The following is a 25,358-nucleotide window of genomic DNA, read 5'->3' on the forward strand; positions in this document are numbered from 1 at the left end:
AAATTAAATGTATATAAAAACAAACTGAATGATGTCTTCGTGCAAAAGCATCCATCACAGTTCAACAGGAGGCATATTTATCAGAAGTTGACTGATCATAGCTTCTATATGATTTAAAAAAAATCTTTTTTATTGTATGTAGACAAGGTTAAACCTCTCATCTGTTATGTTCGAAGTCGGAATTCAGGGATAATAGAACCTGGTAAAGACCTGATCTGTTTTATTTTGTGCAGAATATCATGAAACTATTCAAGAACTCTGGAGGTATATTAGGATGCCTCCAAACAGGCAGCCTGCTGTTGTTTTCCAGCTTTCTGAATGAACATCCAGCTGCTGTCTGAGGATGGCTCTCTAGACACTGGAAACAAAAGCCGGAGAACAAAGAACGTCTGCTCTGAACACAAGGGGACCAACAGGAGACACTGATATGGGTCAGAGACGCTGAATCCTCACAGGGGCAGACTCTGGGATGGACACAGGGTCAGACAGGGAATTAAAAGGGACAAAAACACAAAATGAACATCATGATAAAGATGGAGTTAAACATGCGACACACAGGACCAATACAGAGATAAACATGGGACAGACATAACTGGACAAAACCAAGGGAAAAATGGTATAAAAGCAGGAGTAAACACAACAACAGACAAACCTGGAGGTGGAAAAGTCAAACAAAACAATCGTTGGGCAGAATAAGGTCAAAATGGGATAAACATGAGGGAAATAGGACAAAAACAGGAGAATCAAAAGACAAACATGGGGTCAAAACATGGAAGAAGGGAAAAACACGAGACAAACAGGATAAATCCTGGGAAAATCCTATTACCAACACAGTGTTAAACTGGAACCAGTCCTGGTCGATCATGGGGGGAAGACGGGAGGTCATTTTCACCCATGGATAAATTTATATTTGTAATTTGTATAGAAGATCTCAGAGTTCCAATAATAGATGGAGCTGCTCAACATTGGTGTAAAGGGGCTCCATGGTCCTGAAGGACATTTGAACACATGTCAACCTGGAAATCTTTCTGGCCTGAAGGCAAAGTGGATCCAAATTTCCAGAAAAAAAAAAAAAAAAGAAGAGGGAAGCATACATGGCCTAATTAATATATTCTATTATCCTTAAGCAATATGCATGATATGATTGTTACAGGTAAGCAGGTCATTGACCGTGACCAATGCACCTTACAGTAGAACTGCAGTCAGTCCCTGGACTGGCGTGGCTATAACTGCCCCTACATAGTTAGGGACAAATGCAGAGGACCAATTTCCTACTGGGATCAGCTTCATAATGATGGTAGGACACTTCTTTGATTTCATTAATTTTGCTCAGGCTACCCATAAGCCCACAGCTCGCCAAATGTTGAAATATATATTACCAGAATATATAGTAGTAATTTTACACATTCAGTAATAACAAAAAAGCATTCCTCCTTTCTCATGGACCTTCCCTGATGGCCATTAGTAGATTAGATTTCTAAATTATAAAGAACAAATAAATGCATTTAAGTATAGATAGGAACAACAATAAAAATAGCATTTTTTTTATTTCCACAACAAAATGAAGCTACAAGCATTATTTAAGGTTCATTTTTTCTCCTCAGGATTGAGACTGGTATTTTTACACTACTTGTCACTGTGAAAAATGGGAATCTTTTTGTAAGTTTTTCATTATAGACAAATCTTTATTCATTTCAAATCAAAATACAGCTCAGAAAAGGCACTTGGGTTTATTTTATTTTTAAAGGCATTAGTTTCACTATTTTTGTATAGATTATATTTTTTATTTTTACGTTATTGTAGGTGTAAAAATGTTACATTTACATTCAAAACTGATTTGGGAAAAAAGTGGAAAACAATTTCTTCATAAATGTTTTGTGGCAGTCAAAATGCTTCAGTGTTATTCTATGGGTCATATAGCTGAGTAAAAGCTTTTGGCACATTTGGAGACGCTGGTGACATTAAAAGTTCAAAAATCCCCACAGCTAGAGTTAGCTAGAGTTCTAAAATTTTCTGCATTTGTTGTTTCCATGCTGTAGAACAAATGTAATACTATGAGACATGCTATTCTCGAGAATGTCTTCTATTATTGCTGTTAAAAAAACATACCTATTATTTTCGAGAATAAAAAAAAAAACAAGTTTGAGTCATGTTTTAACTTATGCAGCTTGGTCTGTGTTGTAGTCACCCAATTCGCATTCATATATTCTGAAACTAGAAGGTGTTAGCTTTCAAATAATGTATTGCACATGTAATTTGGGCTTAAAGTTCCTAAGTTATTTTCTTTGCCTTTGGGTATGCAAAAAAGGTGAGAATTTCCCAAAATGACCTCATTTTGGCTGTTGAGGTTAAATATTAACCAAAAATATTACAATTCAATCTTAAATAATTGTTAAATTTGTTGTTTTAAAGTAAATGTTTTTAGTTGAACTGAAGGCAAAAACGCTTCTTTGGACTGTAGGTACAGAACCTGGAGATTCCAGAGGAAGCTGTTAGCGGGGAAACGGCTCCACCTGGTGGACAAACACAGTGTTTGCAGCAGGACTTAAAGCTCCAGCTTCTTCAGCTATTACTTTTATCAATACTGCTTATTATGAAATTGAATCATTTTGTGGGTTTAATTAGAACAAAATCAAAATAACTTAAATACAAAACAACCAGATTCTAGAGCATTCCAGAACCAGGAACCACAGAAACAGGGTTGATGTTGAGAGTGAAACTTTATTGGTGGATCAGGAATGTTCAGGTAGGGCTGCACACGGTGCAGCATCACCTGTCAGGACCTTTACACCTTCTGATTCAAAAGGTCACTTCCTGTCGGGGAGACAGGTTGGATCTGGACTTTCATTCCCGCATCACCTCCATCAGGCCGATAAGGTAAACCCAGAGGGGGCGGAGCGACAGTCCAGGTAAACAGAGGAAGGCACGGGGTGAAGCTCTGTGGGAAGGTCAGCAAACGGCGGCACGCCGAGCCAACACAAATAACAGGCAGGGGGCGAAATTGGAGAGGGCGGGGTTCGGAATGATGTCAGAGTTCAGGAATGTTTGCGTCATTCTGCAACAGGAACTCAGCTCTCTGATGATGTCATGTTTTCACAGTTCAGGCCCCGCCCCCTTGCCGAAGATGTCCATCTACATGCCCATCCTGATGCTCTGGATGATCTGGAAAATGGCTGCAGGAAAACAGACGGTCAGGTAAGTCACACTGATGATTCAAATTATTTTTTTGTTAACAGATTGTTATGAAAAAAATGTTTTTACATGTTTTATTACAAATAACTGCATTTTTTTGTGTTAAATTTAAAATTTTGTGCCTTTTTCAGCAGCTAAAAGTATTTTGCTCCTAATGAACATCAGGGTAAAATACTTGTGAATTCAGGGACTATAACTCTGGTGCTATGAGAGCAGCCCGACAGGGTAAACATGAGGAAGGATGATTACTGACTGGTCTGTGTCGACGGAGCATGCTCAGATAAACACAAGCCTGCTCCCAGGTGTTCCATATCGATCGTTTCTCTCTGAGGTCAGGGCAACTTTTACTGTGAAAGGTCAAAGTGTCCGTTTACAGAGGTTTCATGACGTCACCCTGGATTTGAGGCTGCTGCTGCCATAGTCCAAAGAATAATCTAATATTAACAGTCTAATTGGAGAAATACCGTCTGGAGATCATGATTTGAGACATGTGGAACAAAGTTATATTTATTGGTTTTTCCAATTTTACGGAAATTGGCAGAAGAACCAAACTGGTCTTAAAGTGAAATAGTCTAAATATTTGAAAACAAAATGTGAAATCAGAAGAGAGGATTCTCAAATGTGATTTAGCCTGATTATTAAAAAAGAAAAACATCTGTCAGCAGTATGGTATTAATGCCTTAATACTGGAATGATCAAATAGATTTATTCCTTTTATCTAAAGTCTGTATTTTTTCCTATATGCAGCATGACTGGGAAACAAATTATATTGCTCTTAAACTGTATAAAACACTTAAGAGAAACAATAAAAGGCAAAAGTAAAGGTTTAAAGAACAAAAAAAATTATTAATAAAATTTAAATGTGCAAATGTCTTGATAGGGTAGTGAAAAAAATTTTGGCGGAAAAATCCAAAGGATTTTAAAATATAAATAAAAAATTTAATTAAACCGTAACATACAAATATATATAATAATAATAATAATAAATAATAATAAAATAAGACAAAAAATTGTTTTATGGTAGAAAAAATATATAAACAATCAAATATAAAACTGAAATAAATCCGTTTTTTACGATCTAAACTTCAGAAAATGTCCGTTTAGCTGCTAATAAATATGTTCTTCCATTATAACTCTATGGTTGTTTACATCCTTCAAGGCTATGGCTTTTAACCTTTGCTGCCCCCTGGTGGTTACAGAGGACATCCTCTTCTGGTCTCAATATAACAGATTTTATTATGTGATTTTTATATAAAATTATTGATGAAGTTTTGATTCAAAGTAGGACCAACGAGAGATCAATACGGATGTGAATGAACTGATGTATGCTCCATGAGGAGGAAGACTCACCTGATCCACAAACGACAAAGATGAAGAGCGCCAGCAGCCATGGCCCCACTCCTTTCTCCTCCACCAGGTTCCTCTGAAACCAGAACAGATGAGCCTGATGATTAACCAGCTCTGATTGGTGACATCATGACCTGATCACTCTGACAGATCATCAATCCCTCCTCAAACCTGACAGCCTCAAGTTTCCCTCACTGATCCAGATGATCCACTGATAAAAGATTCAGTTTGTATTGAATTGAAGAAATTATTTTCTTTATCCTACAGAGAAACAGGCAGCTGCAGCCAATGAGAAACTTCTTCTACATCAATAACTAATCAGCTGATTGATCTCAGGGGCCCCAGGTCCTGTTAACCTGACGTCATAAAACCAATCAGATCCCAGTTTCAGCTCAAACTGGTTCGGGAAGGTCAGAAATCTCAGACTGGGTCCCAGTTGAGTTGGGTCTGTTCAGGTTTGGTCACTCACCGTGGATTTGGTCACGTTCCCCCGCTGTGTGATGTTCTTGCTGTGCTTCTCGTTCGCCATGCGGATCCTCTGTTTGGCCACCATCTTTTCTTCTTCTTTGCTAGTTTTTTTTGTTTCTTTGTTTTAGTTTATTTTAGCTGGTAACTTTCCTCCAGTGCTCCGCTCCGATGCCTCTCGGTCTGGGAAGAACTTAGCTTTGTCTACGTACTCAAAAACACAAGTACCCGCCCCCATTCAGCGAGCCACGCCCCCACCAATCAGATCTATCCGCGTAAAACCTCTGATCACCAAAGGAGAACTTCCTGTGAACCCTTTCAGAATAAAATGACTACTTCAGTTGCATTTGGACCTGAGCCACTGAAGTGTTACTGATTAAATTATCCTTTATTTTCCACTATGTCATAATCATAATAAAAAAAGTGTTCTTGCAAAGTCGTGCTTTACACGTATGATGAATGTGTTTTGGTGATATGGTGCTACACAGGCAGATAAGTAAACATAAAATAGACAAAAAATAAATCTGGAAAATATCATTTGGAATAAACATTAATAATGGTAGAGCACTGTGGTAGATATTAGCAATTCAACTCAGTTTATTTATAAACACCAAATTACATTGTATGTTATCTCAAGACAGTTTAACCAGTTTATTTAAAATAAACAATAGCAACTGTATGAAATTAGATTAAATTTTAAGTTTATTTATTATTTTATTTATTTAAAGTTTATTTGCTTTTTTTTCTCCGTATCTGATTAAATGATAGCAGGTCCAAGAGGGAAGCATGTCCCATTATCCATTTCGGGTAGTGAACCAAGTTTTATCAGTCCAGAAGGAATATATATATAGATTCAGAAAGTTGTGTGTGTGCGGTGCGCTCAGTGAGACCTGGAAGGTGGAAGTGGTTTGGCTTTTTCCTCTTCTTCTCACTCTTTGTGTAATGCTGAATGCATAACCTTCAAGGGCTTCCTGCACCTCTTGAAACATCCTGCTCAGTTCAAAGTTTAAAAACGAAGTAATAATAATAAAAAAAATAATATAAACTGTTTTTCAAAACAGTTTTTTTTCCCCCTCTAGACAAGGGGTCTTAAACTTTTTCCAGGCCAAGGACCCCCAAACGAGAGCCAGATGGAGCGGGGACCCCCTAATTATGTATATTGTGTGAAAATGTGTTCTATCAAACTGGTCCTATAGTCACTCTTTTACAGATGGAGTAATGTAAAGAAAGTAATTTCTCCCTGGGATTATTAAAGTATTTCTGATTCTGATTCCTGGCTGATGGGACAGGTGTTGTGAATGAAACGGTGCCCAGCTTTAAAGAGCTCCTGTGTGTCGCTGAATGTGTGCATTGATGACTGAAAGACAACTTCTGCCTCCATTTATCTGTTTACTACAGTGTGTTGAATTCATGTTAATATGGATTTAAAGACATTTCAATTAGTGGAAAAAATTTCAGGGGGGAATAAAAAAAAAAAAAGTCTAATCAACCAAAACTTTTGCGACCCCCATGCAGGACCTCCTAGGGGTCGTGGACCCCCTGTTGAAGACCTCCGCTCTGGATGTTCAAAGACATTAATTTAATAGATTTTTAGCTTGATGAAGAAATTTTGACAAACTTTTTCTTTATTAGTAAGATAGAGTCACTTTGTTCAAATATTATACCCCACATAACACAGATTCCAGAAAAAAATAATCCACTGGAATTTAACTTCTTTTAAAATTTAACTCTTTTTTTTTTTTTTTACTTTTGTGGAATGACTATTACCTGGATGACTGAGAATCTTCACCAGTACATAATCATTAGCTTTTATTTTGAAAACGGAAGTTATATTAGTTGTCAGTAAATTCCAGAGTTTTGATCTTGGTTTAGGTTTAAACTGACGTTAATCGTTAATAAAACTATATATTTTTTTAATTAAAGACGCTTTTGCCATCTTAACACAGATACTGAAAGTTTATATTGAATTTAAAAGGTAAAATGTATTTTTTAGAGGGCTCTTTTTAAGACATCTAGACGTGGTATGCTGATGTGGCACTGCCCGCCCCGCCTCCTCTGCCTCACGCACTTCCGACTAACTCCGTTCCTCGTCCTGCACATGTAATCATGGCGCCCCCCATTCCTCTGCTCGCAGGTAATTGATAGTTAAATGTCTGCTTTCAAAAGTCTCTGCATGAATGTTTATCTTTCAAGCTGTGATGTCAGCAGCTGGTCGGTAAATTACAGTAATAGTTTCTGGTGAAGCGCTTCTCTTCACTGTGGACTAGCGTTTAACCAGACTCCCTAAGAAATCTGTTTTACATCTGTTCGGGAGTAAAATCTAAGCTCCGGCAGCAGGAACTTCAACTCCTTGAAAACAGCAGACCAAGCCGGTTAATTCGGCTTGAATAAAATCGGCCTAAACGTTTTTGTTGAAAGACGAGAATGAAAAATACCTGCACCAACATGGCAGCTGACTGACCTCCTCATGCACATATTCTCTACACAAAAACATGGAGATCCGCAGGTTCCGCTGCTGTCTGTAGCTCTGGGTTTTTACCGAAATATTAAGTTATCATACTTAGACTAGAAAATAGATTCATTTAATTTCATCCGGTGTTTTCATCGTTGGATTTCAATTAAACTTTTAAATGTGAGAAAGTTTGAATAAGATTCAGTGTAGAAGCAAAACAACAAACTGGATTTTTATAGTTCTGGGTAATATCTTTGAATGATACAGATAAACGGATGGGGGGAAAATATAACTTACTTTACTGTCGGGTATAAAATCAATTAGTTTAATAAATATTTTGATTTTTCTGAAATATGCCTCAATTCAATTCAACACACGTCATCTGAAGTCAGTTTGCAGTTCACCAGATCATACAGTCAGATTGATTGAAAGTTTTCTATCTAAGGAAAACCAGTTGATTGCATCGACTGACTCAAATACAATCCCTCACACTAAGCATGCTTGTAGCGACAGTGGAGAGGAAAACTCCCTTTTAACAGGAAGAAACCTCCAGCAGAACCAGGCTCAGTGTGAGCGGCCATCTGCTGAGGTCAACTGGTTCAAGGAGACAGAAGCAGAAGTCACAAACTAATGCTGCAGTAAAATCCTTTAGTTATTGGGAACAAACCTGTGTGAGAATAAAGCAGGTTTTATTTCCTCCTCATAGATCTTTGGTTTAAACCTGCTGATGTTGGGATAGATGGATAAAAGTGGATCTGAATCTAATAATGGGGACTCAGAACCTAGAGTGGTCTGTTCAGATCATTTCTTCTGTCTGCTAATGTTGGCTGACAAACAGCTATTAAGTGTATTATTAACACCTGTGGGTCAGAATAGGCTGAAATAATAACTCCTGTTTAACTAAACCCGTATTCAGGTGCAGCTAGGGCTGCAACTAACGATTATTTTAAAAATCGATGAATCGGACGATTGTTTTTTCGATTAATCGATGAATCGGACAAAAAATATTTTTTATATTAACCTCTTTATTCCAAAATAAACATTTTAGACAGAACAAACAAGCACACAAGTACAGGTTGCTCATTAACTGTACTGGTGCAATATGAAAAATAAATGTTTGTGTTAAAACTACGCAAACTTACATGAGAAATGTAGCTGTACATCCACAAAATATAGGGTACTTTGTTTCATAAAGCACAAAAAAAGACATTTTTGTTTTTAAAAGCCCCTAAGGGGTTCAAACAATAGGCCCCCCCATTTCAACAAATGAGGTTTTTTTAGACTAGAAGAGTTCTGCCTTTTAAGACAGGAAAGTATAGCAGTTAAAGTTGCTACTTGAGAAAATACTTAACCATAGAGATAAAAATAGCCCTGTGATTCAAATTATAAATTGTATTTGGAATAAAAATGAGAGAACTAGGGGTGCTAAAAAACACATCCTCCAAAGACTCCAATTTACATGGGAATGTAGCATATAATTAATTGACATATTACTGATCTTGCTGGATTTTATTCTGCTTTACTTCCATAAATTGCAGGATCTTCTTTACTTTATCTTCACCAGAAGATTTAAACTTTAAAAGCCTTGCCCTCATAATTTGCAAGTTAATTTTCTTTATAAAGTAATTGTAAACGCTGCTTAAGTTAATTCAAATGAAATTAAAAGTAAAATAAGTAGCCAACCTTATCACTGTCTGTAACCTACTAACAAGGTAAGGAAAGCATCAGATGAGCTACCTGAGAAACTAACGTAACGTTTCCCCACTTTAAAACCAAACAAACATGGTGGTTCCGTGCCATGTTAATTTCTTTTGAAAAAAGTTGCATGTTATCACTTTTTTCACTTTACAAAGCGCAGGCTATTTTAATTATTGTGATCAATTTGCCCCGCACAATCCCGGTGCATACGCGCTTCATTTGCAGTCTGGACGCTGAGGCTCTGACTGCAGAGCTGAGAGGGACTCCTGCGGGAGCGGGGGGAGGCGCCCCACGGCAGAGTAGGAACGATACATGCTTTCACGTAAGAGTCTCCAAAAGCCGCCAGGGACACCGAAAAAAGTCGCCAGATTTGTCGCTAGTCGCTTTTTTGGAAAATAGTCGCTGGAGGGGTCTGAAAAGTCGCTGAGTTGGCAACACTGCACCTGCAGAGCTAACTCGCTCTGCCATTTTTTTTTTCTTCCTCTTTCAGTCAAGAGGCAGTGATGACGGCGCGGCAGATGACGCAATAATCGCGCGACACAACTAATCGATGATGAAATTCGTTGCCAACGCTTTTAAAAGTCGATTTTTATCGATTTTATCGATTCGTTGTTGCAGCCCTAGGTGCAGCCACTGATCCCTATTTATTCACTGGATTGCTGATTGCCACAAAAAAAGTAAAGCCAACGTCCGCCATATTGGTACTCCCCACACCCACAGAGACGCACAGTAAAAATGCCTACACCTGTAGCAGCCTACAAACAAGCAGTTTGCCAGCTGTGTGAAGTCTTTCCACCAAAAAGTGGATGTGCTAACCAAGAAAATCCACATATACGCCCATGTATCCTATAGTATGATATGTAGCATAACATTAGTCTGGCTATTTCGGACCGACTCGAAGATATTGACTGAGTTAGCCATTGACATTGTGCCTAAAGTTAGAAAATAGAAATTAAATAGAAAGCAATTCCCTTTGAAATATCAATGTAATAATTATTAAGTGGATGACGCTGAGGTTTTTGTAATATTTGTTATATTGCTCACATGAAAAAATTATGTGCTGAAGTATACTGCATGTTATATTGAGGGAAAAAAACAATTGAAACATTTGACCCAAACATATATATATATATATATATATCATGCATGCATAGTTTGGAAATAGAAAAATACTACAACATTAACAGGCATCCATCCATCCATTATCTGACACGCTTGTCCCAATTGGGGTCGCGAGGGGTGCTGGTGCCTATCTCCAGCAGTCAATGGGTGAGAGGCGGGCTACACCCTGGACAGGTCGCCAGTCCATCGCAGGGCAACACAGAGACACACAACCATTCACACACACACAGGGAGAATTTATAGAAGTCAGTTAACCTAACAGTCATGTTTTTTAGACTGTGGGAGGAAGCCGGAGTACCTGGAGAGAACCCACGCATGCTCAGGGAGAACATTAAAGTCCATGCGGAAAGACACCGGGCTGGGAATAGAACCCAAAACCTTCTTGCTGCAAGGCAGCAGTGCTAGCCACTGCACCACTGAGCAGCCCGCATTAACAGACATGTACTTGTAATTCAGTCTTTCTTTAAAATCTTGAAATCTTAAAAAAGTCTTAAGTTCCCCTGAAAATGAGGACATCATCATTCGTCTATGCTGTAGCACACGTGTAGTTTACATTGCGACTGGTCTAACAAGGGAGTACCAATATGGCGGCCGATGGCTTCATTCCGCCCTGTACTACAAAGGGGCAATCAGCGATCCAGTGAGTAAATAGAGATCAGTGGGTACAGCAGCTTGGTCAGTCCAGAGGATTCTGGGAATATTTCAGTCATCAGGCTGCGTCTCTCCCTGTTCGTATTATTCAGCTTCACTGTGAGCTCTTGTTTCAGTGCGTGGATCAGAGGGGACATCTTTGTTGTGCGGACCGCCGCAGTGTGAGGATGCCTCCTTCTTCCAGAGGTACCTCCACTCACACCACAAACAAACAAACAAATCCCCAGCGGCGTGCTGTGACCGTGTCTGTGTTCCTCAGGGACAGTCGGCCCAGCAGGTCGGTCGCCTTCAGCAGGGACGGGACGCTCTTTGGCTGGTGCAATGGACACAGGTCGGTTTTTAACATTTTTGCTTCCAAGCGACGAGATGCAGACTCATTGACTGTCTGTCCGCCTGTCCTTCAGTGTGTCTGTGTTAAAATGCGCTGATGGCTCTGTGGTGTCCACCTTGGATCTCCCAAAAACGGCAATGCTGGAGTTCTCTCCCCTCAACAGCATCCTGGTTACCTGGCAACCGTACACCAGTAAGAATCGACAATACATAATGATGTAGGAGGAAACATCCAAGAACTGATTGAGATGCTGTGTTGTCTTTGCAGAGACTCAGGACAGTCCTCAGGGTGACGCCAACCTGCAGCTGTGGGAGTTACCGAGTGGCCGCCTGATCAAAGCTCTGTATCAGAAGAAAGTCGACTCCTGGTTGGTCCGATCACTCCGCCTGCACTCGCTGACTGACCAATCGATGGGATTTAACGTCTGTGATTGTTCCCAGGTGTCCCAGATGGTCTGAAGATGAGAAGCTCTGTGTTCGGAGCGTCAACAACGAGCTGCACTTCTTTGAGAACAACGATTTCAGTAAGAAACCCGCAGCCTTCTTTTCTTTACTGTTGTTTATTTTTTTAAATCCAGATCCACTCCTGATTAACACTCTTCATTAAGTACATGACAACAAAGCTGCAACACATAATGAAATGCATCTTTAATATAAGAGAAGCTTATGGAAGTAATTCTTAGTCGCTGGGATTTGAATTAAAAATGCCACTGAAATTTAAATGTTGTAAAATTCAACCTTTCAAAATTCAAAGTCAATATTTTCAGCCTCCTGAGATTCAACTGGCTCTATTTCACTCTCTTAAATTTGGCGTCTAAATTCAGTGTAAAAAAAGGAAGGGTTACTTCAGGTCACAGACATTAGCAATGGATTGTGGTGTCCAACACCCAGCCAATCCCGTTACATTTTCTTAGTCACGTGACGTGACGCTTGTGGCGCTCATACTGAAGGAAAACCAGCATGATGGAGCCGGTCATGCTAGCTAACGTTAACTCAACGGTGAGTTTAATACTTTCATTTTTCTGCAGTTGAGTTAGCGTTAGCTAGCATGACCAGCTCCGTTATGCTGGTTTTCCTTCAGTGTGAGCGCCACAAGTGTCACGTCACGTGACTAAGAAAACGTAACGGGATTGGCTGAGTGTTGGACGCCACAATCCATTGCTAATGTCTGTGACCTGAAGTAACCCTTCCGTTTTTACACTGAATTTAGACGCCGAATTTAAGACAATGACATAGAGCCAGTTGAATCTCAGGGGGCTGAAAATATTGACTTTGAATTTTGAAAGGTTGAATTTTTTTGTATGCAGATTTTTTTAACACTGAAAAATTAAACTGAAAAATACGTTTTGAAAATGTAATCACTTTGAAATAGTAATGTGAATTTTTAGCTTGAAGAGAAAATAACAAACTAAATTTCAACTGTGTAGAAATAATGACAATTAACTTCTTTTTAGGTCAAAAATGTGTTCTGAATATATTTTAACACTGAAACAGTAAATACAAACATACAACATTTACATTTCAGTGGCATTTTCATTTCAAATCCCAGCGACACAGATTTACTTCCATAGAAGCTCAGCCTCTAATCAACAGGAAGCGGTGAGTATGTCACTGATCTAACCAAATTATTATGTTACGGGTATAGCTGATCCCTGATAGGTGTTTAGCCGATTCCTAAAGCAGATATTTCTCTTTCTTCCTCCATTTATATGATAAAAATGACACAACGGCTAAAACATAATGCCTAAGTCTCAATTTAAATAAAAAAAGGAACATTTATTATAGAGGTATTATGCAAGTTATCTTTAAAATATCCTTTTTATTTGACCCGTTACAACTAAACATCTTTGGTGAGCAGACTGACACCTCAGTAGTTCAGCGCCGACGCACCTATAAGGCTGCAGCCCTTAATATACATTGGGTAAAGGGCGTCCATGTTTGTTTATTTTATTTGTTTCAGTAAAAGAAAACAACATAAAACCTGCGCAGGTGAAAACCAAAATCATGATTTAAAACGACCAGAAAGAAGCAAACAGATATTTACAACCATGTTGAATGGGTCCGACCCAGCAAACAATGGAAGCCTTAGATTCAGCTCAACTCGGACATCAATGGTATTCCAGGTAAGGTGAAAAAATATAAAAAAGACGGTGGTTAAGTGAGAGCAAAAACTACAAGAATGAGCAGAAGAGTGCTGCAGTTTGTTTTTTGTATCATATTAAACTCCATAATGCCTCTGAATAGCCGCAATGAGTGGAAAGTACTGATGTTATGCTTGAGTCAGTCTGCTTCTACCGTTTTTTGCTGAGAGGTGTTTCGAGTGCACCCAGTCATGTGACCGCTGCTAGCGAGGTTTTGTCACGTCACGCTTTTTATCAAGCTTCACAGTAAATTCTAATAATTTAATTATTGCTGAAGTATTTAATTGCATCAGAATTGCTGCCCAAACCGCAGGTTTTTTCCCATTTACAGTTTTATTCAAATACAGGGAAACAAATGGTATATTTAAATCTAGTTTAGAATTGATTCTAAATAGTTTGCTTAATGCAGATAGATCTAAAATAAAGGTCCACTCCATCCACTGCAGTGTTTCCCAGTAATGAACTCCACATTCTGATATAGACACACAGAGAGAGAAAACAACAAAAAGATCTGTCAGTTTATCAGCCCATTCCACAGCTGTACTTTCATACCACCCAGCGCCTTATATTTTTAGATTTATTTTTTCAAAGCGCGCGTTCCGCCCTCCTTTAGAAAAATGCTGCCCCGTTCGCCCGTGCAGTGTTGCCAACTCAGCGACTTTGTCGCTATATTTAGCGACTTTTCAGACCCTTCCAGCAACTCTTTTCCAAAAAAGCGACTAGCGACAAAATCTAGCGACTTTTCTGGTGTGACTGGCGGCTTTAACAGACTCTTAGGTGAAAGCACGTATCGTTCCTACTCTTGTCCTCCAGCGGCAGGTGCTGCCGTGGCGCACCTCCCCCGTCCCAACGCCGTTCTCCTGCTTCCACAGGAGTCCCTCTCAGTGCGCCAGTCAGAGCCACAGCATGTTTACCCTCAGGATGTAAATGTAAAATGTTATTTGGTCTAAAATAAATAAATAAATTTTAAATGTTTTAAAATAATGTAGGCGAATCGCTGTCCCCAGACATCCGCAGTTATATTTTTTATATTTATATTTTTTTAAAAGAAAGTGGAGTGTGTGTGACATCAGAGACTCTCCAACCACAGTCTCCTAAAATCCTGTGGGAAACACTGCACTGATTAATTTATAACTGATATTTATTCACACGCCGCATCTAAACAATTGATGCCTCTCCTTTAATACAATCATCTGTTGAGTTGGTTCAAATTATTTTAACTATCAGATAATTTATTTTTTGTGTTTATATAGTTGTAGGTGCAGCACAATCAAATATTAGTCTGCACAGGCCGAGAATAGTCCTAATTATTATAAATTAGCAAAAAAAAAAGATTTAAAATAGTGGGATTCAAACTCCGCATCTGTCAGTAGAGAGGCTTCCATGTTAACCCCTCCAATAACCGAATGTATATATAGCTTTGAAACCAGGATGGATTAGAATTTGTTGAAAGGACCAAACTCGCCTCACATAGCTGTTATGCAGCAGAGGGGCTGTTTATTATATTGCAGTTTCACAGTTCAGATATTAGTTTTATTTATTATTTGTTTATATAACCATTATTAAAACTATTAATTATGGAACAAACGAGTTCAACCATAACATAATGTGGACATTAGGATACTGGCTCGATTGTAGTTCTGATAGCATCCAGCAGATGTCGCCATTCTAAGCCGTATCAAATTAATCGTGTTGAGTTTTGGCCAATTGTGTCAAACTGATTCATTTGTTCTGAAGGCTTTGAATTTACCATCAATAGTGGAAAACACAGAGAGGTGATATGCTGCGCTTCATGCGGTCTGGCTGCTGATCGCGCTTATCGGCCCATTAGGAATAAAAAAAACCTTTTCCAGTTCACGTAATATCAGCCGACCAGATTTCATTTCATTTAAACGTGGTTAAATCAAACTTTGAAAAGGGAAAAATATTCAATCGTTTTTTTAATGAAAAAGATGTTTTGAGAGTAACTTTGCTGTTTATTTGTTTAATTTGTTTTATTTTTATCCATTATTTTCCAATTTTTATGTATATTTAATTTTTTCCAATAATTGTTAAAAAACTTCTCTTTTTCAGATTGAGTTTTACAAATTGCATTCTTTTAAAAATCGCGTTAAGCCAGGCTCACACTGTGAGATTTTTTCCAGTTGTGCGACTCAACGGTGAGTTTATTACTTTCATTTTTCTGTAGTTGAGTTAGCGTTAGCTTGCATGACCGGCTCCGTCATGCTGGTTTTCCTTTAGCGTGAGCGCCACAAGCGTCACGTCACGTGACTAAGAAAACATAACGGGATTGGCTGAGTGTTGGACGCCACAATCCATTGCTCATGTCTGTGACCTGAAGTAACCCTTCCGTTTTTACACTGAATTTAGACGCCGAATTTAAAACAGTGAAATAGAGCCAATTGAATCTCAGGAGGCTGAAAATATTGAGTTTGAATTTTGAAAGGTTGATTTTTTTTTTTTATATATGCAGATTTTTTTAACACTGAAAAATAAGTATTGAAAATGTAATCACTTTGAAATAGTAATGTGAATTTTTAGCTTGAAGAGAAAATAACAAATGAAATTTCAACTGCGTAGAAATAATGACAATTAACTTCTTTTTAGGTCAAAAATGTGTTCTGAATATATTTTAACACTGAAACAGTAAGTACAAACATACAACATTTAAATTTCAGTGGCATTTTTAATTCAAATCCCAGCGACACAGATTTACTTCCATACAGAGCTGAGTCCCACGTGGTTTTATACGTACAGTGTGAGCAGGTAGATCGCATCAGAGCGTCGTCCTGCATAGTGTTAGAACAGGCATCTTAGTTGTGAACTCAAACTGTACTAGAAAATCGCAGTTTGAGCTGAAGCTGCATACAACGATTGAAAAAATCTCACAGTGTACGCCCGGCTTTACACAGATATCATTCTCTTCACTTCTGGGGGCGGGCGTTCCTCTGAAATGAGGAGCAAAGAAGCATTTCTATTCGTCGGCATGGATGTCAGTAACATTTTTTTGGTCAATGTGTTAAGAATTTTTGTATTGGGCTTGAAGTGAAAAGAACGTTGTCTCTAAAATGCTGTTAGTAAAAATCGATTTGCCAAAAAATAAAATTTGAAACATTTATTTAAAAAAAACAAAACATACTTTTGTTAAATATGAGCAACGATGCCTTGTCCCAGTTAGCAGTGTTTGATGATGTGTTTGCATCCACCTCAAAAATACATATTTGCACCCCTGTCAGTGAGGAGGGATCGCCTGCATTTTTGATTTGTAATGAGAATTTGTCCAAAAATAAAGAGAGTAAATTGGAAAAGCATTTCCAGGGAAGGCAGATAAATATGCAGCCAATCGGCAGGTTTAGAGTGAGGAAAAAAAGTGTGTTTGAGGAACTTCTGGATAAATTAGAGGAGCGCAAAGCTAGATTTAAGAAGTGGATTGCATCTCCAAACTCCACTACTGCTGCTAGTTTGGTTGCAAGGATGGAAACTCATCCACAGATTGAACAGGCAGCGCTCTGATGCATGCATTTTTTCCCCCCAAATCCTAAAAATAAAAATAACGCAGGGAATGCTGGCGATGTGGATGTGGGATGTCAGAGTTGGAGAGCACTGCTCTGATAGAGATCAGTTCCTTCTTGGTTCTTCATGACCTGATGAACTCCACCAACAGAAACACGTTCAACATAGAATGATTCCTATACAGGGTTTCTGCGGGTCATTAAAAATCATTAAATTATTATTTTTTAAATTAAACCCTTAATTGGCATTAAAATTCATTAACTGTGTTTATTGTGGCATTTAAAATGCTTTATTTAAAAAATATTTTTTACAAAAGCAATTTCGTCAGACATATTATGTTGCGATATATTTGCGTTGAACCGGTTGATCGCTAAGCTGTATGTTCAGAAAAGAGGCTTGAGTCGGAGAAAAAGCTACAGAATGGGGGAAAAAAGCTCATTTCAACAAAAGTGGCTAAAAAACGAGGAATTCGGGACATGGCTGCAGCCTGTTGGTGGCATTAAAATTATTTCTAAGAGCATTAAAAAGCATTAAATTTGAGTTATTCATTCCTCTATAAACCCTGCTATAATTTCATCAGTGCAACAAAACCTAAACAGTGCGGTGAATTCTCCCCCTTAGCTCATGCTACTATGTGACATTTGCTCCAGGATAAACATTTAATCATTCATGCTTATTATGTATTGAAGTCCTAGTCCTTTTTGATAATAGGCTAATACACATAGAGCTTTTTACATTTTTATGGCTCCAGACATATATACTTATATTTTTTTTGGTCCAATATTACCCCATTTACACTACCCTTGAAAAAACGTGCCGAGACCGGTCCGAGCCCAGTAACTGAGATAACTTATCGTGTGTAAATGGAAAGCAAACTGAACTGAACCGAGCTAGACACAACCCAACCGAGCTAACTGCAGACCCGTTCCAGAGGTGGGCTCTGCTCAGTTTTTCCCTCAATCGGTTCTCTGATAACAAGAGCGCATGAGCAGAATGCGTCATCTCCGTCTGGCTGCACATCCCGAATCACACTCAATTCCAGTAGTTGGCGCTAATGCCCCTCCAGAAACAGAAGAAGAAGAAGAACTTCTTCAACTATAAACAACAATCGAAATTTTCTCCACACAACAGGGATTTTAATTAATGGCATTTTAAATAATAACAGCGAAGTACAGCAATAACAATCAAGCATAACTTTCTGAATGTGACGAGCGCCGCCATTTTGATTTGCTTGATTCCCTCCTTCTTCGTCTTCTTCTTCTTGTGTTTTATGGCAGTTGGCAAACAACTTTTGGTGCATTACCGCCACCAACCGCTTGATTTCCTCCTTCAATACTGGCAGTAATACCGCAGATCTTCACTAGGAGGCAAGGAGTCGAGGAACCGAGATAGCGTGATGTGTAAATGGTCGTCAGAACCGAGCTCGGCCTGGTTAACTGATCCGAGCTCGGACCAGTCTCGGCATGGATCGGTTTTTCAAGGGTAGTGGAAATGGGGCTTATGGCTCTTTGAGCAGTTCGGGTTGCCAACCCCTGCTATAGTGGATTGCGATGCAGAAGTGTATTTGTGTCCTTCTAGTAACATCAGTATCTTTTTCTTTTCTCCTTTAGATTCAATCGCAAACAAGTTGCACATGCAGAAAGTATCTGACTTTGCTTTGTCGCCTGGAGCTCAGCCCAGCAAGGTCAGAGCATGCAAAGAGCAACACCCATACACCACTATGTGGGGCGTGTCATCACGTCTGTCCTGTCTGTCCCTGCAGGTTGCCATATATGTCCCAGGAATCAAAGGAGCGCCATCATTTGTGCGTCTGTATCAGTACCCGGTTCTGGGCGGGCCGAGCGCTGCGCTGGCCAACAAGAGCTTCTTTAAGGCGGACAAAGTCAGAATGCAGTGGAACCAAAAAGGTGAGAGTTAAGCAATGAGTTCAGAGAGGATCATCTTCAAGGTTAACTTGGGTTTCCTTCACTCAGCGTCGGCCATCCTGGTCACGGCGAGCACCGAGGTGGACAAAAGCGGAGCTTCATATTATGGCGAGCAGACATTGCACTACCTGGCAGTGAACGGAGAGACGGCGCTGGTTCAGCTCGGTAAGAACTGGGCTCAGTCCAAATAAAAGCTTCAGCTCTGATTCCGAAAACCAGCTCCTCCATTTGACTTTTCAAACAGCGAAAAACGGGCCAATCTACGACGTGGCGTGGAGTCCAAACTCCATGGAGTTCTGCGTGGTGTACGGCTTCATGCCGGCCAAAGCCACGGTCTTCAACCTGAAGTGTGACCCGGTGTTCGACTTTGGCACTGGTCCCCGCAATGCTGCCTACTACAGGTGAGAGCGGCTTTTCTACAGCTCTGCCAGCGTCTCTTGTTTACGCAAATGGGAAAAGAAAAAAAAAAAAGATTTTTACACGAGGAAATCTGCCTGTTAGTAGATGCAAAGCTACAGTTTTCACTCTAAAAGCCTTTAGTGTCTGATAAAATGCGGCTCCTCACAGTGAATTCCTGCAGAGTGATCATCCTTCCTGGTCTCAGTCCTCAGGGTCACATCCTTGTACTGGCTGGCTTCGGGAACCTAAGAGGCCATATGGAGGTTTGGGACGTGAAGAAGTATAAACAGGTGAGGGGTTTGCCTTCAGCATGAACACTAAGGTCTGATGTGATGTAAACATGATGTTGCATTAGCACGAGGCGCTGCTGCCCAAGCTGCTGAGAACAGAGAACGCCTTTAAATGAACTCCTCTCTCTTGTAGTGTTTCATTTACAAATGTGAGCCAAACTTTAATTCTCTGCTAATTTCAACAATGCAAAGTTTTGTAGTTGTGATGTTTCCATTAAATAACAAATGCTATTTAAATGAGCCTTTAATACATTTGTTCATGGTATAACACTGAAAACAACATGGCAGAAGACATATATCCATATTTCTGCCACAGCTTTAGGGGGCGCCATCCTCTTCCAACCATTTCTGGTCATTTTCCTCTTTCTATAATGCTACGTTCAGACCGCAAGCTCTGGCGGCAGCAGAAACGGCCGGTTTACATGCTAGGTCAATAGTGAACAAGGCGCAGCAAAAGGTCCTGCAGCAGGAGCAGCTCGTCATGAGCTTCAACCAATCAGAGAAGCTGATCTGGGAGCTGGCAAGGAGACAGACACAGCACTGCTGATGCAGAGCGCTATGATCACTCCTCTGAAACAGTTTATTAACGCCTAAATTAACCTAAAATGTTGAAAACTATCAGTAAAATATGTTTGCTTTCATTATTCTGGTGCCTGCAGTTTGGATTAAGTACATGAAAAACACCTTCCAGCCGCCGTAAAAGCGGAAAACCGCGAAGAGGCGACCAGGCCAGAGGCTGCCATTGAACGGGATTCCCAGTTACAGAGGACCGCCGGTGTACGGGGGTCTGAGCGGCTCCAACAGCGAAATAACATTTGAAGGCAGGATCGTTATCTTGATAAACTGACTGCACAGTTAAAGTTTTCAGGTGGACTTTCTCACTAAAAAACATTAGAACTACTTTTTACCCACTGATCACAGCAAATATAGCAAAAGCGCTCTCTGCCGTTGAACACAGGAGCAACAGAAGCATCTGGACACAAAGAACGGATAGCGTAGCTCCGCCCAACACGCATCAGACCTGCTTTTTGACCACGCAGCTAGAGCACCAAAAATGAAGCAGCACGCATGTTTGTGCTGCTTCTGCAGCGTGCGGTCTGAACGTAGCATTAGGCATTCAGGTTCAGCTGCAGATCCTCATGTGCTTGGGAAACAAAAGTGGCTGAAAAACCACATCATTGAAGCCTTAAAAACCTTTTATCTTAACATTTTTTTTTTTCAAAATTGCAGTGTTTCCATTAGCAAATTTTTTTTTTATTTGATGTTCAGTGGCTATGCAGCTCCTGCTGAATAGATTCCTCATATTAAAGTTCACCAGATTCCTGTAATATGAACCGTGTAGACATGACGTATATCCTACTATTGACAAAGTACAAATTTGTACTTTTCTCCAAACTATTTCACTATAAAGTAAAAATGAATATCAAAGCTTGCTGTAAAAGTAGCTTTGTTATTGTTACTGCTATCACAGGCTAACGGTTATAATCTTATTTTAAGGCAACATCTGCACTAGTAGCTGTTTTACCTGCTGGTTAATGTCAGCTTCTTATTTCCACCTCATTTTACACGTTAGCTCATGTTGGCTTCGTTAAGCACTCCATTTTTCCTCGTACTCCATGTCAGCAGCTTTCTGCTGTTAGTTTTTCCAAGTCCGCTCACTTTTCCAAAGGTCTCATCACCATGACTCTCTGCCCCTCAGATGTCCAAGCCCGAGGCTCCGGACGCCACCTTTTTCTCCTGGTGTCCGGATGGCGAGCACATTGTCACGGCAACGTGTTCCCCCCGGCTGCGGGTCAGTAACGGATTTAAGATCTGGCACTACACGGGCTCGGTGCTGCACAAACACAGCGTTGCTGAGAACTCGCAGCTTTGGGAGGTGTGCTGGCAGTCCTTCCCAAGCGGGGCGTTTCCTGAGCGCCCCGTAAAGTACCAGGCAGCACCCAGTGAGCTGGGGACCACTCAGGCTGCACCCACGCAGGCGTACCGCCCACCAGCACTGAGACACCTACCCGCCACACCCAGCTCCAAACTGGTAAGGAAGAAGCAGGAAGCTGACCAGTTCCTTTTCTGCCACTGAAACGTTTTTCACGGAATTATTAACTATATCTGAATACCTTATGTATGTGATTATAGAAATAGAAATGTTAGTGTTTGTCTTCTATCAGCACAAGGATGAGCCTCCTCAGGACCTCCGAAAAGGACACTCAGGAGAGAAGAGTCTCTCCAAGTCTGCTCTGAAGAACCAGAGGAAGCGCGAAGCTAAGAAAGCAGCCAAACAGGTGAACAGACTCTGGATGCTTTCTCTCGTTACGGTTTTGTCTGATCAGAGAACAAAAACAGACACCAAAAGCTATAAAGGAACAGAAAGCTGAGGATCCTGGTCATCTCTCTGATGATCTTTCTAATCATTGATGATCTGTACGCTAACTTCAATGCAGGAGGCCAAACCTGACCCTGAACCTGCGTCTGCTCCCGCCCCCGTGAGCAACAGCCAATCAGAGGCAAGCAGCGGCGACCCAGAGACAGACAAGAAGATCAAGAATCTAAAGAAGGTGAGAAGAGTTATGGAGGGAATTTAGTTCCACTGTTATTGCAAAAAACAAGTTTTGTTAATGGAAATAAAAAAAAAAATGCATCCAGGAATGGAACTTTGGAAAACCTTTTAATCAAAAAAAAAGTTTTGAGATAAATTTAGCTGTTTTCAAATGATTAATTTTTTTTTGTAAGAATCAATTCCTAAAACTTTGAAAATTGAAAACATCACATTTAAAGAAAACTTACATTTTTAGATACATTTAAAAATAAATAATAGAAAGAAAAGTTCTACTCAAAAACATTGATTGTAAATATTTTAGGTTTATTTCTGGACGACATTTTTTTTTCTTTCAATTTCCATTTGAAAAATTATTTTGCTGCAGCAAAAACGCAACAAAATATAATCTGTCCGGAAGAAAAATCAACACCATCAAACTTAACCATGTCATTTTACTCTAAGTTGTAAGACAGACTATTATGTGGAAGAGTAGCTCTGTATTAAATGTCTGACAGACACCAGAGGACATCTAACTTGTGTGTTTTTAAAGGCGCCATTTTGATTTGTGACGGCAGCGTCTTTTTTAATATTCCAGATTTAAATTGTTTGTTTTTCTCTCACAAATAGCAGCCTTCCTATTCTATGCAGTCATTCCCACTGGCTCAGTAGCACTTAGCTTTGAAGGATGAATGCATCAGTTTCTAAGAAGTGGATAAGCCAGACAGGAAGTCGGTCAGAAAGGTGAAACGCTTCCGGTACATTTCGGCACAGCTGTTGTTGCATACATGAGCAGCTCCTGCTTCCAGACCAGAAAAAACACTAAAAACAGCTTTATAATAATAGCATAAATGCAACCAGAGATTACTCCCCTACTTGATTATTTGTTGACTCATTTATGCTTAACTGATTGATATTTTAACAAGAAACATGCTTCATTGGAGATTTTTGAATCAAGCTAAAACTGCAAGTTAAGGAGTTCTAAATGGCGCATATCTGCAAACAATAAAGGTTTTTCATGTTTTAAATTGAAATTATTCATATTTATAGAATATTTGTGGAGCCTATTAGCCTGACGTAGTCCTACTCAATTCTAGTCAGAATATGAGTCTGATACTGCTCCATAGAGCTGTGATTATGGGGCGTGTTTCGAACTAACCAGGAATTGGATAGACCTACAACCAATAAGAGCAACGGAGTGCGTGACGTATGTTAAGCGACGCATAGTTGTTGTCAACAAAAATCAAAGCGTGCAGTTGCACGCCTAGAATAAGAAGATGAGCCTTGATTGCGTTTCTCTGTTCCTCTTTTAAAATTAATTTGCTGTCAATATTTTCTACAACAGACCTAATAGCAGAATCTACTCACCTAAGCTCTCCAGCGGCAGCCATTATTGTTGTCACCCAAGCGCGCTTTGGTCATGTGGTTGATTACGTTACTGTTGATCATCTGTCCATCATCGTATTAAGCCCGCCCTGACAATTTGATTGGCCCGCCAGATATTGTGCTAGCATACTCGCTCTACTACTGAGCAATGCCAGACGTTGTGGGCGGGACTAAGTTCGGGATGGCACCCAGTCTAGGTGCCTAAGTCCTGAGACGATATTTATATCGGTTTGATATCAACTACCAAATAAGTATCAGACAATATAAGCCTACTAAAATCTCTGATATAAACATGCTGATAGGATCACTCCACTGTCTGTTTCTATATAGAGTTCATGTTACCCACTGCCTGTTGTTTTCATACCCTTTGTTGATGATGAATAATATTTGTTTATTTAATATCTTTTAATGAATTCTGATATCCAACACTAAAACATAAGTACCGTAAATCCTCTAATATAGGCCGAGGCCTTTATTTAACTCGGGTACATCTTGGTCCAGGCCATTATTGGAAGGAGGCCAGAATTAGAGGCAGGCCTTTATTTCTATTTGGAAATATGCCTCATTAACCCATCTCTATTGGAGGCTCATTGTCGTGTCTTGGTGTGTTTTTAGAAGCTAAAGGCCATCGAGGAGCTGAGGGAGCAGCAGGCGTCTGGAAAAGTTTTGCAGAAAAACCAGGTGACGGATCTCAAAACATTGACTAACATCATCTGCAAACAGTATAACATTAGGATACGTAAAACCCAGACTGGAGCAGATTAAATGTTGTGGAGGGATGTGATATTCCGAGGGAAGGTTCCCCATCTCACTGAGAATGATGACATCAATGTTATCTTCCTTTCTGCTGCAGCTTGAGAAGATGCAGAAGGAGGAGCAGCTGCTGAAGGAGCTGCAGGAGCTTCAGATTGAACAGTAGGAGGCCATATTCACCTCCCATCATGCTTCACTCTGTCACACATCCTGGATCAGTGGAGCCACCCTCTGATTTACAGACTGGATGGAGGCGGAGTTTCATAATGAACCTTTGTTGTTTCAGCTGATCAGTTAGATACAGATATTTTAGATCAGTTCTGGGAAATGTAGGCTGCAGAAGGTTTTAGTTCAACGGCTGTTTTTTTTGTGAAAGATGGAAAATGCTGCCTCATCTGTACATAATTCTTTAACAATAAAAGCCTCTTCTGACACAAAGTGTCTTTATTCATGATCCCTGATTCTGGTTTTGGGTCCAGCATCAGCATTGTTAATGTACTTAAGTACACTTTTTAGGTATCTATACTTTGCTCCATTACTCATTTCTCTTCCTACTCATTATATTTTTAAAACAAATGTCACTCATTACTCTTGGCTTCGATTTAATGTTGGCTCCATCCACATTTAGTGAAAACTAGTGTGATTGGATGAGTCATATAACGCAAACACCCATTGGTTAGCTAAAGGAAATCATCAGAAGCAAGCAGGTGTTCTTCAAACTAAACGTGAATTGTCTATGCCATGCTACAATGTCTGATTCAGAAAAAGATGTTGAAATGTCTGAAAGGTCGGACACAGGCGAGAGCGTATCGGGAGATGAAGACCAACAAGACCTGCCTCATCCTTGGCCCTATCTCTAAACGTTTTTTTTTATTGTCATAAAATTAAGCTTTCCATTCATATAGTGGCATCTGGCTGTTTTTTTTAAAGGTTAATTTATACTTTTATACTTTAAGTAGTTTTTGGAGCACATACTTTTTCACTTTTACTTGAGTAAAGAGGTCAAGTTGATACTTCAACTTTTACCAGAGTTTTTAAACTGCAGAATCTATACTTCTACTTTTTGACACCACTGCACTTGAAACAACTGGATGAACTGAGCCAACTGATCACCAACCATAAGCAGGACTCCACTAACTTTTTGTTTTATTCACCTTTCAATAA

At 39.7% G+C, this 25,358-nt stretch overlaps 2 protein-coding genes across 3 annotated transcripts; one reads left to right on the forward strand and one right to left on the reverse strand.

Moving 5' to 3' along the window:
• Positions 1-2,701: 2,701 nt before the first annotated feature.
• LOC119791581 (stress-associated endoplasmic reticulum protein 1) lies at positions 2,702-5,197 on the reverse strand. The gene is made up of 3 exons (XM_038297765.1): positions 5,009-5,197; positions 4,543-4,615; positions 2,702-3,173 (listed from the first exon to the last, which is right to left on the reverse strand). Exons 1-3 carry the CDS (start codon positions 5,090-5,092, stop codon positions 3,133-3,135), a joined length of 198 nt encoding a protein of 65 aa, XP_038153693.1. The 5' UTR covers positions 5,093-5,197; the 3' UTR covers positions 2,702-3,132.
• A 1,796-nt stretch (positions 5,198-6,993) lies between these two features.
• eif2a (eukaryotic translation initiation factor 2A) lies at positions 6,994-24,632 on the forward strand. Of its 2 annotated transcripts, none has more exons than XM_038297796.1 (16): positions 6,994-7,138; positions 11,044-11,113; positions 11,187-11,258; positions 11,332-11,450; positions 11,526-11,625; positions 11,699-11,781; positions 18,522-18,595; positions 18,674-18,818; positions 18,885-19,001; positions 19,081-19,237; positions 19,441-19,525; positions 21,225-21,557; positions 21,691-21,804; positions 21,964-22,077; positions 24,057-24,186; positions 24,262-24,632. In XM_038297796.1, the coding sequence occupies exons 1-16, from the start codon at positions 7,111-7,113 to the stop codon at positions 24,297-24,299; spliced, it is 1,779 nt and encodes a 592-aa protein (XP_038153724.1). In that variant the 5' UTR covers positions 6,994-7,110; the 3' UTR covers positions 24,300-24,632. The 2 variants fall into 2 exon arrangements, with proteins under 2 accessions (XP_038153724.1, XP_038153725.1); XM_038297797.1 differs by having other exon boundaries at positions 6,995-7,138; positions 24,057-24,122; positions 24,295-24,632.
• The last annotated feature ends 726 nt before the right edge of the window (positions 24,633-25,358 follow it).

This window comes from Cyprinodon tularosa, unplaced genomic scaffold (assembly GCF_016077235.1).
Source record: "Cyprinodon tularosa strain WSP-4 unplaced genomic scaffold, ASM1607723v1 ctg397, whole genome shotgun sequence".
Classification (NCBI taxonomy): Eukaryota; Metazoa; Chordata; class Actinopteri; order Cyprinodontiformes; family Cyprinodontidae; genus Cyprinodon; species Cyprinodon tularosa.